General features: G+C 38.8%; 3 protein-coding genes across 4 annotated transcripts in view; all 3 read right to left on the bottom strand.

The window, feature by feature from the left end:
- Positions 1–1093, bottom strand: part of LOC103146348 (pancreatic alpha-amylase-like) — a 6223-nt gene extending 5130 nt beyond the window's left edge. The window contains exon 1 of the mRNA XM_007564216.2: positions 879–1093. Coding sequence (XP_007564278.1) covers positions 879–1073 — 195 coding nt within the window. The 5' untranslated portion in view covers positions 1074–1093. The remainder of the gene's footprint in view (positions 1–878) is intronic.
- A 2812-nt stretch (positions 1094–3905) lies between these two features.
- LOC103146347 (pancreatic alpha-amylase-like) lies at positions 3906–8469 on the bottom strand. 2 transcript variants are annotated; one of them, XM_007564215.2, is made up of 10 exons: positions 8402–8469; positions 8085–8256; positions 7669–7815; positions 7206–7403; positions 6720–6950; positions 5749–5882; positions 4953–5175; positions 4753–4874; positions 4497–4622; positions 3906–4205 (listed from the first exon to the last, which is right to left on the bottom strand). In XM_007564215.2, the coding sequence occupies exons 2-10, from the start codon at positions 8250–8252 to the stop codon at positions 4016–4018; spliced, it is 1539 nt and encodes a 512-aa protein (XP_007564277.1). In that variant the 5' UTR covers positions 8253–8256; positions 8402–8469; the 3' UTR covers positions 3906–4015. The 2 variants fall into 2 exon arrangements, with proteins under 2 accessions (XP_007564277.1, XP_016532967.1); XM_016677481.1 differs by having other exon boundaries at positions 8085–8287; positions 8402–8429.
- A 1004-nt stretch (positions 8470–9473) lies between these two features.
- LOC103146346 (pancreatic alpha-amylase-like) overlaps positions 9474–11211 on the bottom strand; it is a 4057-nt gene continuing 2319 nt past the window's right edge. The window contains exons 4-9 of the mRNA XM_007564214.2: positions 10910–11140; positions 10668–10801; positions 10269–10491; positions 10047–10168; positions 9836–9961; positions 9474–9700 (exon numbers count right to left, since the gene is read on the bottom strand). Of these exons, the coding sequence (XP_007564276.2) occupies positions 9511–9700; positions 9836–9961; positions 10047–10168; positions 10269–10491; positions 10668–10801; positions 10910–11140 (1026 nt within the window). The 3' untranslated portion in view covers positions 9474–9510. The remainder of the gene's footprint in view (positions 9701–9835; positions 9962–10046; positions 10169–10268; positions 10492–10667; positions 10802–10909; positions 11141–11211) is intronic.

Raw genomic sequence — 11211 nt, 5'->3', positions numbered from 1 at the left:
TGGATTGGCAGACCGGTGTGGTGGTCCCCCTTTTTAAACAGGGGGACCACCACCCCGGTCTGCCAATCCAGGGGAGCTGCCCCCGATATCCATGCGATATTGCAGAGTCGCGCGAGCCAACGCAACCCTACAATATCCAGAGCCTTAAGGAACTCCGGGCGGATCTCATCCACCCCCGGGGCCCTGCCACCGAGGAGCTTTTTGACCACCTCGGCGACCTCGTCCCCAGAGATTGGAGAGCCCAACCCAGAGTCCACAGGCTCAGCTTCCTCAACAGAAGGCATGTTGGTGGGATTGAGGAGGTCTTTGAAGTATTCTGCCCCCCGGCCCACAACGTCCCTAGTTGAGGTCAGCAGCACACCATCCCCACTATAAACATTGTTGGTGCTGCTCAGGATGACTCAGGATCATTTAAAAAATGAAAAATGACTGTCTTCCTGCGTCCAACCTCAGCAGCGATGGCACGTTGTGAGAGGCCTTGCTTATGCAGCTCAACAATCCTACCACGTTCAAAGTCAGTGAGCTTTTTTGCTTTTGCCATCATGAGGTCTTGACAGTGTAAAGACTTGACAGAAAATGACATGGAATCCAGATTTTTGCACAGCTTTTGGCTTTTAAAGACTATGGTCTTAAACTTTTGATCAGCTGAAAAAAATCATGTTTGAGTGTAAATGTAATTCAATTAATTCCCCGCTCAAAAGTGTTTGTCTCTTACGCTGATTTCTTCTTTTAACATTGTGAAGCTCTACTTAGAACCTTCTTAAGATCCAATAGTACAAAATGCAAATTCTTGCAATTTTGCGGGTCTTAAGATTTTGATCAGGAATGTATTACTTAGAGCTAAATCATGCTATACACTCATGTTCATCAACACATACCTGAACACCACCAAATCCCTTTGGACCCAAGAAGCGCTCACATTCGTCAGCGATGTCGACCCAACGCCACTCAAACAAGTGGACAATGGTTGTCCTTCCATCCTTGAAGTGGGGGTTGTGCTGGGCGAGGCACAGCCCAAACAACACTGTCAAAATGATCAGCTTCATTGTTGAGACAACTGGACACACACACATTTTACCAAACTGCAAGCATTTATATATTTTCCTATCTTGCTTAACCAATGAAAAACTGACAGGTACAAGCCTGGGGATTTAGCAGGTGCAATTTTATCAGTTTGCTCTTCTCAGATAATAAAAATAGCTCCAGTACTGATGCAGGGTGGGAATCTAAACACGATGTATATGAGTAAGATTTTTTTTTATGAAGTTGATTAATATTAAGTGCTAATTTATCTGGGTCACAGTGTGTTGGATAAAAGGCAGGATGGGGCATTCAGCAGATTAGACGTGCCTAATCTCTTGTTCTTCCACTCTCATGCAGGCACACATATGTACACAGTAAGTATGGTTCTCTTGGTCCATTTATCAGGAAAGTGTCCAGATTAAGATTAATTGATTAATTTTAATCAATTAAAATTAATTGTTTATTTGTTTTAGTTTGCTACAGCACCATCATCACTTACTCAGCAAGGCATTAGCAAATCAGCAACATTTTAGCCATCAGTGCAAAAAATATTTACGGACTGAGAAGTATTGGGAGTTATTTTTAACAAAGGTTTTAAAGTCAGAAAGTATTTGTCAATTTTCCAGGGAGTGAATAGTGTAACAACTTCACTCCAACGTCAGACCAACCATACTGGCAACATTTAATTTCTTAAATCCTTTTGAACAGATAATATAAAATTGCAGGTCACTAGGGCATGATAAATTGTTTTATTCTTCTTTTTTGATTTTACTTTTGTCTGTTCAAAATAAATTAATAAATAAATAAATGTTCACAACAGTTTTGTGAAAATGACAGAACAGGTTTACCAGGGTAAAGCCTTCTCTTTCTGAATAAAACATTGGTTTGATATTGAGCTATAAAACACGTTCTAAACAGAGAGGTCTGGATTATTATTTCTTTATAAAATACATACAAGCAAGACGTCTTTGAACCCCATTAAAGTGTAATATATTCTACTGCTTCCATGATTTACTTCAAATTTGGAAAACCTTCTATAAAGTGAAATTACGACATTGGTAACTTCTTAGCACTAATGTTCCACTAAGGATTCTGATATACTGCCACATTTTTCTCTATTCTTGCATGCAAAATTTCATCTAAAAGTTGGCTGTGTTTGCATGGCCTTCAACTATTTGGACTATTTGTCCGTGAGTGGGCGTCTCGCGGACAAATATTCCGGACAAATATTCCTTGAAATAAGTGTTTGCTTTGTGTGGGTGTGTATGATGGAGTTTGTCACCTGCAGGTTCACAGCTGATAGTGGCGAGATTGGTAAAATGTTTTGCAATGCGCTGCAAACCCCCCCCACCATATGACGTCAGAGACACCCCAGGCCGTCCCATACTGGATGTCCCAGTGTGGGACATTGGCAGGGAGTTCAACGTAAGTGTCTCTTTTGTGTTCTAAGATTGAGTTGCAGGACACAGCCATGTTTTTATTCATACAAACGTTTATCTGCACTGAGAGTAACAAAATCATGAATATTCATCCATCCATCCATCCATCTATTTTTTATACACCCTTATCCCTAGTGGGGCTGGGAGGGATGCTGGTGCCTATCTCCAGCTAACGTTCCAGGCGAGAGGCGGGGCAACACGAGATGAATATTCAATATGTAATATTTACTGTAACACTGAAAAGGATTTGGTGCAAATGAATGTGGCAATACACTGAGCTGAGAAGGTGGACACACTGGTTCGACCAATCGTCATTGACAAGTGAGTGAATTTACTATATCACTACATTATTGATACTGATTACTATATAGTGTTAGCTTTATGACTATATTTGAAGAGGCATTGTTTTAGCAAAAGGTACACCTTCTTTACTTACATTGGACATGTTGATGTTTTTTTATGAAGTTAGAACAAACTCACAATAGAAAGCACTTTATAAACGCGTCAATTAAAATAAGCTATACCTCAGTACAATGAGGTTGCAAGAAGACATGTTTCAAACACGCATTCTTTGAACATACATGTTTTAGGTTTTTAGAATGTTTGCTTGTGAAAAGATTGTTTTAGGAGAAAAACAGCATGAAGAGATAATAATCAAGTTTATTTGTACAGCACATTTCAGCAACACAACTATTCAAAGTGCTTTACATAATAAAAATGCAAAGTCAGAGAAGACGTCACACTGTAAACCAGTAAACATTACATTTTGTCAAGTGCCATCATTACACTTCAAAATGTTGGTCGGTGTTTCATTTATGGTTTAAAAGCAACTATACACAGGTGGGTTTTTAGTCTAGGTTTAAAGGAACTCAGTGTTTCAGCTGTTTTGCAGTTTTCTGGAAGTTAGTTTTACATTTGCGGTGCATAGAAGCTGAATGCTGCTTCTCCATGTTTGGTTCTGGTTCTGTGCCTGCAGGGCAGACTAGAACCAGAAGACCTGAGAGGTCTGGAAGTTTGATACAACAGCAGCAGATTTTTAAGAAATAATGGTGATAAGTTGTTCAGTAATTTATAAACTAACAATATTTTCAAGTCTGTCCTCTGAGCTACAGGGACCCAGTGAGGACTTAAGAATTGGGGTGATGTGCTATATGTTCCTGGTTTTTCTGAATCCCATCTAATAGATTTTTTTAGTCAGACCTGTTTAGACACTGTTGCAGTAATCAATACAATTGGATGAGTTTCTATGGATCTTGCTGAAACATTAGTCCTCTAATCCGGGAAATGTTCTTCAGGTGATATAAGGCTGACTTTGTTACTGTCTGTATGTGGCTTTGATAATACCTAACTGATTTTATAGGATCCTGCATGTGCTTGAATGTCATTGGTTTTGAGGTTTGAGTGAAACATATGGACTGTTATTTTTTTGTTCTCACTTTTTTATTGAACATTTGCATTTAGAAATAAAGCAAATAAATGTGTGCCACTCTGAGGAATATTGCTGTGGGTGACAGGTCAGTAAACATAAAATGGTTAAATAATGACATCACATATCAAATCTTGGATTCGGCATGAATAGCAACAAAGGGGTCCTCGTCTAAGTTGCTGATCTTGAAGTGGGCGTTCCCATCATGACTAACAAGAATCTGCTTTCCAGTGCAGGTGTTGCCTTCCTTCTGACCAGAAATAACATCACAGTATGTGCCTCCCGACATACCAGTGTTAAGGGTCACATTAAGGGTCCTAAAGGCAAAGACAGAGTGACATTAGAGCAACCATAATATAATATCATATGTAAAGTGTAGTTTAATATTTTGTACATTTCTTTGTCTTTCCTTCATCATTTCAGAATGGAAATGCGTCTTAAATCAGAATATAATTGAAAAGCTACCTTATTTCAGTAACTCTATTAGTGACATATTTCAAGTGTTCATTACAGTTCCTTAGGATGAATATGGCTTACCGCTAATGAAAACCAAAAACATATATATATAGTTCTGTGAAGGAGTGGAAAAGCAGAATTTCAGTCCTTACCAGTCGTCATTGTTAAAAACTATAAAACCACGATCACCACGTCCAAAGGCAACCTGGTTGCTCTGGTTATCCCACCAGTTGATTTGAGGCTGTCCATTGACCACATTACGGAAAATCACCATATTTCTTCAACGCAGATGTAAAAAATACATATGTAATTATTTACCATGTAAAACTTTCTTTGTATCATCTGTAAAAGTAAGCCAAATTTGGTCATGTTTTGTAGAACGGTTGGCAGCTTCCTTTAAGAACTCACGTGATCTGGCGCCATCTGTGCTCACACACCCATCCGTCTCCACATGTCTGATCTGGGTTAACAGAGACAGACTTGGTGGATCCATTAGTGTTGCTTGGAGGGCCCATCCAGTCATTCTGATCCTATTGGTTTTGAAAAATAGGTAAAACACAAAAGCCTCTGGAAAATGCTTGATACTTATAAAGGTTGGCAGACGTTACTTTTCCATTCACAAAGTTTCGGTTCCAGCGGTAGCTAGACATGACCCTGGTCACTCCATAGGGGTGAGCAAGCATGTAGCCGACTGCCATCTTGTAGAGTCTGGAGTCCCAGAAAGTTATGATGGATGAGCCACCTGCCCCATGACCTCTCTGGTTATCGTGGTTATCAACAAAGACAACGGCATTGCCATCAGACATGAAGCTCCACCCTTCTCCCCAGGTCCTGGATAAAACGTATAGAAACTGATAACATCATAGACAATGAAAAAGATTTTTTTTTAAAGTTCTTAAAGAAATACCAGCAAATTTTTAGTCATATTACTGCTATAAACTATTTCAACAGATATTTATTATTACTGTTTCCTGCTGTTAGGTGCGAGGTGTTACAATATTTCCTTCATTTGCACAATTCCAATAACCTTGCACCTACAGGTGAAGGCGGCAAATTCATGCATATACACACATGCACAAATACACAAATTATTTAAATGACTGGTACAAACACAGCTTACTATTTCTGAAATGTGGCCCATCTACTTTAATGCTGAATGCAGTCTTGATTGATCACGCAATTACGATTTCATCTTAAGATATTTTTTCCTGCATGTGCCAGAACATAATTGCTCTAGTCCTTAGCAGAAACTGCTCATTTGCATAGCAAAACATCGTCACAGCTGATTGGCTTAAGAAGGGGTTGTACATCAATGCCATTTCAGAATCAAGAAAATTGTATTTAAAAGTTCATAAGTGGACATCAGAATTTTTAATGCTGGTATATCTGCCGAAATAAGCATACCTTGTGTAAAACAGTTTCTCTTCATCCCACTTTCTAAAGACTTTTCCCAATTTTGCACCATATTTGAACTCCGTCACTCTGCCCAGATGGACATAGTCAGTGTAAGAGATGGCCTCACCTCCCAAATCAATAACCTAGAGGGCCAAAGGAAGAAAAAAAATAAATAACGTGTAGACCAGAAACGGTTCAGTCTGACTGTGCCAAGCCACAAATACAACAAAACATTTAGATTTTCACTTAAGAAATATGTTTTTGCTTATTTTGCTAAAACAAATACAAAACTCTACATCTGTTAAAGCCTCATGGTGTCAGTAATTTTTAGGGATGGATCATAAATGTCATGTTTTTATATTTTGGTAAATGTTTTAGCCATCCCATAATTGTTTTCATGTGTACATCTGCTTTCTGAATTTTGCATGTCATCTTGTTTTCCCTCATTTTCTCATGGTTCCTATTGCAGCCACCTGTTTAAACAAATAATATTGCTGCAGCTCAAACAGTCACATTGAAGACTGAAGCTTTTATAAAACCATCTTTTTTCCTGGCAGTGGCATTTAAGATCCAAACCATTTGCAAGCACTTTCTCACAATGTGAACTCTCTTCATCTTGTGTTTGCACTCAAGACCTCAGGCTGCTGTCTCTTTGAAGATCTGATAAACTGAGTCGGTGATACTCTTATGTCCTAAGGAGTGTTTTTAAATGTGCGGCAGTGAATCTTTCTTCCTAGCAACCTTTTATGTTACACTGCTTGTTTTTTGTGCGTTTTTACACTAGAGCACTGTGATACTTAATTTATCTGAAACATTTAAGTTTGACAAAATATACAAAAAAGATTAAATCTATGAGGAGGCAACTACTTCACACTACTTGGCCACAACACAAAACACAATATATACTATATGACGGTATTAGACATTTTAAATATCTCTTCATTTAAGGAAAAAAAAATATTCCATTACATAATTTTTACCTCCTGAAAGATGAAAGGTTTGGAATCCCTGGGAAACCACGTTGTGTTGAGGTTCTGAAGACGACCGTAAACATTTTCCAGGTCACCTGGCCACATGTGCTTGCAGGCATCCACTCGGAATCCAGCTACACCTAAATCAATTAGCTTGTTCATGTACTCAGCCACTTTGCCTCTGACGTAGTCTTTCTCCAAATTAAGGTCCAAAAGACTGACCAGACGGCAGTCTCTCACCTAAGACAACCAGTGCTTATGTTATCATTCCATCTAAAAGAGCCTAATTAGTGTTAATTAAGTAATATGGAATTGATCAACTTTATTGTATTCATGAAAGCTTCATAAATGTTTTGGATTTTAAAGTAAAAATGTTCAAGCAGTTGTGTTGGTGACTAATATCCTGTCCTACACAACAGGCTATAGATACTTACAGTGGATACTTTAGATCTTTTTTTTTTTTTTTAATTGAAAAATGATTTAAGAATGTTTTACCTGAAAAATATCTCCATAGTTTTCTATGTCGCCACTGCTCGTTCTGCATTTGTTCACATTGAAGTCCCAAGCAGAGTACGGGACGCTTGGAAAGTTCTTGTTGCTGGCACTGAACCAGCTTCCACACGAGGAGTGGTTTCCCTCCCCACCACCACTTCCACACATGTGGTTGATGACAGCGTCCACATAAATATTAACCTGTTGGCAATATGTGTGTACAACAAGTCATGGCAATTTCTCTAAATGTCTTTCAACATTTATGATTACACATAATGAGCTTAACTACTTACAATTCTTTAAGTATGAAGTACCAAAACTCAGAAAATTGTAAAAAAAAAAAAAAAAAAAAAATTCCATTACAATGTAGAAAATAATGTAACAAAAAGCTTTTGGTACTTATTTATTTATTTAGGTTCTATGAGAAGGTGCTGCTTTTTAAAAATGGCCTCTTCTCCAAAATTACCCCAACATTGTTGCATCTGATGACCATGTCTATGAATTCCTCCTCACTGCCTGACGTGGAGCATAAATTGTAGCTGACTGGTTGGTATCTTTGCCACCATGGCCGCCATGGCTGGTCCAGAACAACGTGTTCATTTGGTGGAGAAATCTGAGTGATGGATCCAAAATATAGTTATGTGTATTTGACAATTTTTTTCATACTGAGGACACAAAATCATGTTAAAAATATAAAGGCTGGGAAAAAAATTGCAGAGAAAACAAAAATTTCCGTCAAGGAACATAAGCTTAATACTTAATACTGATAGAGTTTAGTGAATTACACAAGCTGGAACTTTTAGTAAATTCATCATAGAAAAAGGACACCATTATAAACAATTTCTTCTCCAAAACGCAAACAGATTATTAAGCTCAGCTCACCTGAACACCACCAAACCCTTTCGGAGCCAGGAAGCGCTCACACTCGGCAGCAATGTCAGACCAGCGCCACTCAAACAGGTGGACAATTGTTGTCCTTCCATGCTTGAAATGCGGGTTGTGCTGTGTGAGGCTGAACCCAAACAGGGTTATTAAAATGAACAGCTTCATGCTTCTGCAAAAAGAAAGAGACTGTATCCCATCTCCTGCCAACATATGCCAGTAACAAAAATAACAAAAGCAGCAAAAATTTAACATTAAACATTTTGTTTAACCTTGTTCTAACTGTAGTATATTCAGACACACTTCGTAGGTCTTACCCGTTAGAGCACGCGTGTTTAGACTGGCCCCATGTGTGTTTGGTAACTTATTTCAACAGCAAGAGGATGTAGTAACATATATCAAACAAAAGTCTTAAAAAGCAAATAAAAGGCTGAAGCAGGTCTGCAATTCAAATACAACCTTTTGCCTCTGTAAAAAACGGTAATCAAAGAAGAACATTCACTAAAATTTGCTGGTTTACTGTTGGTCTGAATTCTGCATTCTGTCCTTGATAATTTACCAACTTGTTTTAAAAAGCTGAGTTTTGTCGCACATTTAAAATGCTATTTTAGTGTAGATTTGCTTTACTATGGACAGTGTCTGCTGACATACTCAAAAGCATGAGATTTTTGTTCATTTGTTTTTCTACATAAACTGCACACCTGAGCCAAGTGAGGACACTACAAATCTTTTTCATCGTTTCTTGTTGATATTCCAGTAAGTCTAATTTTCTTTACAGAAACTGTGATTTCCACATATGACCTATGTGCCAGTTCTAAACTTTTACCTTTCCGTCCTTTGTGGGGTGTGATTAGAGAATACTGGACTATCTAGTGAGTCATTTTAAGTGGACGGCCTCTCTGCTTCTGTATAACAGTAATACAACTCCCCCTGATGACCGAACATAGTCATAAGACAAATCGCTGACATATCTAAGCAATCCTCATTTCAGAGGAATAGCTTTATTGTCCTACAGTCACTCAGGCATGATATAAACTTGATTTGAATTTCTATGGAGAATTAACACGTTATGCATTGTTAACCTAATAATTTATATTAAACCCTGGCGGTCAGACTTGTCAGCGTCTGGTGTAGGCAATCTGCGCGTCATGACACAATCACAGCAAGTAGCCTTACAATCTCATTGGATCTTCGACAGGTATATGACTGATATACTGGACGTGACCATTCAGTCTCTTGCAAACACAAAATGTGAGCTCTATCAAAGTCATTGAAGAGTCTGGTATGCAATTCAATGTGTCATCAAGGCATCGTGAGTGTCATAACATGTATAATTTTAAACAGCTATAAAAAGGTGAAAGAACAATAACAAAAAAAAAACAATCCATATTTAAGATTTCATGTAATTTTATTCGGAGTTAACAGTTTACAGCTTGGAATCAGCATGGATAGCAATAAAAGGATCTTCCTCTGTATTGCTGATGTAGAAGTGGGCGCGGCCATCGCTTCCAACCTGGATCTGCTTTCCGGTGCACCGACTTCCTTCCTTCTGGCCCGAAATGACGTCACAGTAGGTTCCGCCGGGCAAACCGGTGCTCAGGGTTACATCTAGGGCCCTGCGGTTTAAAAATGGGCCACACATTATTTTAAGCAATGTTCAAACTGATTCACTTTTAAAGAAGAAGACAATGATCTAAAAAAAAAAACTTAACATACAATATACAGGATTCTATGTCTCTTAAAATGCTTACCAGTCGTCATTGTTAAAAACTATGAAACCACGGTTACCGCGTCCAAAGGCAACCTGGTTGCTCTGGTTGTCCCACCAGTTGGCATGAGGCTGTCCATTGACCACATTACGGAAAATGACCATGTTCCTTGAAAGAAAAGATTTTTGTTTAATCCATTTGATCATCAGAAATCTAATCATGCTATGAAACGTAACGTGTTCTGTGAACCCACTTGATCTGACGCCATCTGTGCTCACACACCCATCCGTCTCCACAGGTCTGGTCAGCGTTGATGGGAACAGGCTTGGTGGATCCATCACCATTACTGGGAGGGCCAATCCAATCATTCTCATCCTGTAATCAACACTTTTTCCTCAACATAGAAACAACTCAAATAATGTTTAAAATATGTTTTAAAATGCTTTTTCATTTTCTAAACAAAACAAAAGCATACCTTTCCATTCACAATGTTGCGGTTCCAGCGGTAGCTTGACATCACTCTGGCCTGTCCATAAGGATGAGCCAGCATGTAGGCCGCAGCCATCTTGTACAGTCTGGCATCCCAGAAGGTAACAATGGAGGCACCACCAGCACCGTGACCTCTCTGGTTGTCGTGATTGTCAACAAAGACAACAGCATTGCCATCAGGCATGAATCCCCAACCTTCTCCCCAGTTCCTGGACACATGAGCACATCATATCTATTCTGGGGAATCCATTGGTGAAATACATATGGAAATACGGTAATTAAACATTAATGTCAAAATTATTTATGGATTTTGAGTACAAATGATATCACTGATATTTTGATGTTGTTCAGTAACTTTCAGACACCACAAAATTTGCCAACATACTTGGTGTAAGAAAGCTTCTCCCCATTCCATTTTCTGAAGACGGTTCCCAGTTTGGCACCATATTTGAATTCAGTCACTCTTCCCAGATGGTAATACTCTTTAGCTGAGATGGCCTCACCTCCAAGATCAATTACCTACGTGTGATAGTCATACATAATCCAACGGAGCAATAGTAAAGCTGCCTGGCTATTAGGATTTTTTATTTTTTTTTTCTGTGAAATTTGTGTAGTTTTCTAGTTTACCTCCTGGAAGATAAAAGGCCTGGCACCACTTGGGAACCACTTGGTGTTAAGGTTGTTGAGACGACGGTAGATGGTGTCCACATCACCAGGCCACATGTGCTTGCTAGCATCCACTCTAAATCCAGCCACACCCATGTCAATAAGCTTGTTCATGAAGTCAGCCACTTTGCCCCTGACGTACTCTTTTTCAAGGGCAAGATCAAGCAGACCAACCAGACGACAGTCGCGCACCTATAAGTAAGCAACCAGACACAATAAGACAGATGGAAATAATTACGCTGATTGGAGGATCATTGAGATAT

Source organism: Poecilia formosa, unplaced genomic scaffold, assembly GCF_000485575.1.
Source record: "Poecilia formosa unplaced genomic scaffold, Poecilia_formosa-5.1.2 Scaffold156, whole genome shotgun sequence".
In the NCBI taxonomy this organism is placed as follows: Eukaryota; Metazoa; Chordata; class Actinopteri; order Cyprinodontiformes; family Poeciliidae; genus Poecilia; species Poecilia formosa.
This window is presented reverse-complemented; position numbering and strand designations above follow the sequence as displayed.

What these genes read in the sequence shown, in the direction of transcription:
- LOC103146347 (XM_007564215.2), bottom strand. Translation starts at nt 8,252, where the DNA reads ATGAAGCTGTTCATTTTAATAACCCTGTTTGGGTTCAGCCTCACACAG. An exon ending in AAGGGTTTGGTGGTGTTCAG is followed by an intron (nt 7,816 to 8,084) that starts GTGAGCTGAGCT and finishes TCCATCACTCAG; the next exon opens with ATTTCTCCACCAAATGAACA. An exon ending in GTTTTTAACAATGACGACTG is followed by an intron (nt 4,206 to 4,496) that starts GTAAGGACTGAA and finishes CTTTGCCTTTAG; the next exon opens with GACCCTTAATGTGACCCTTA.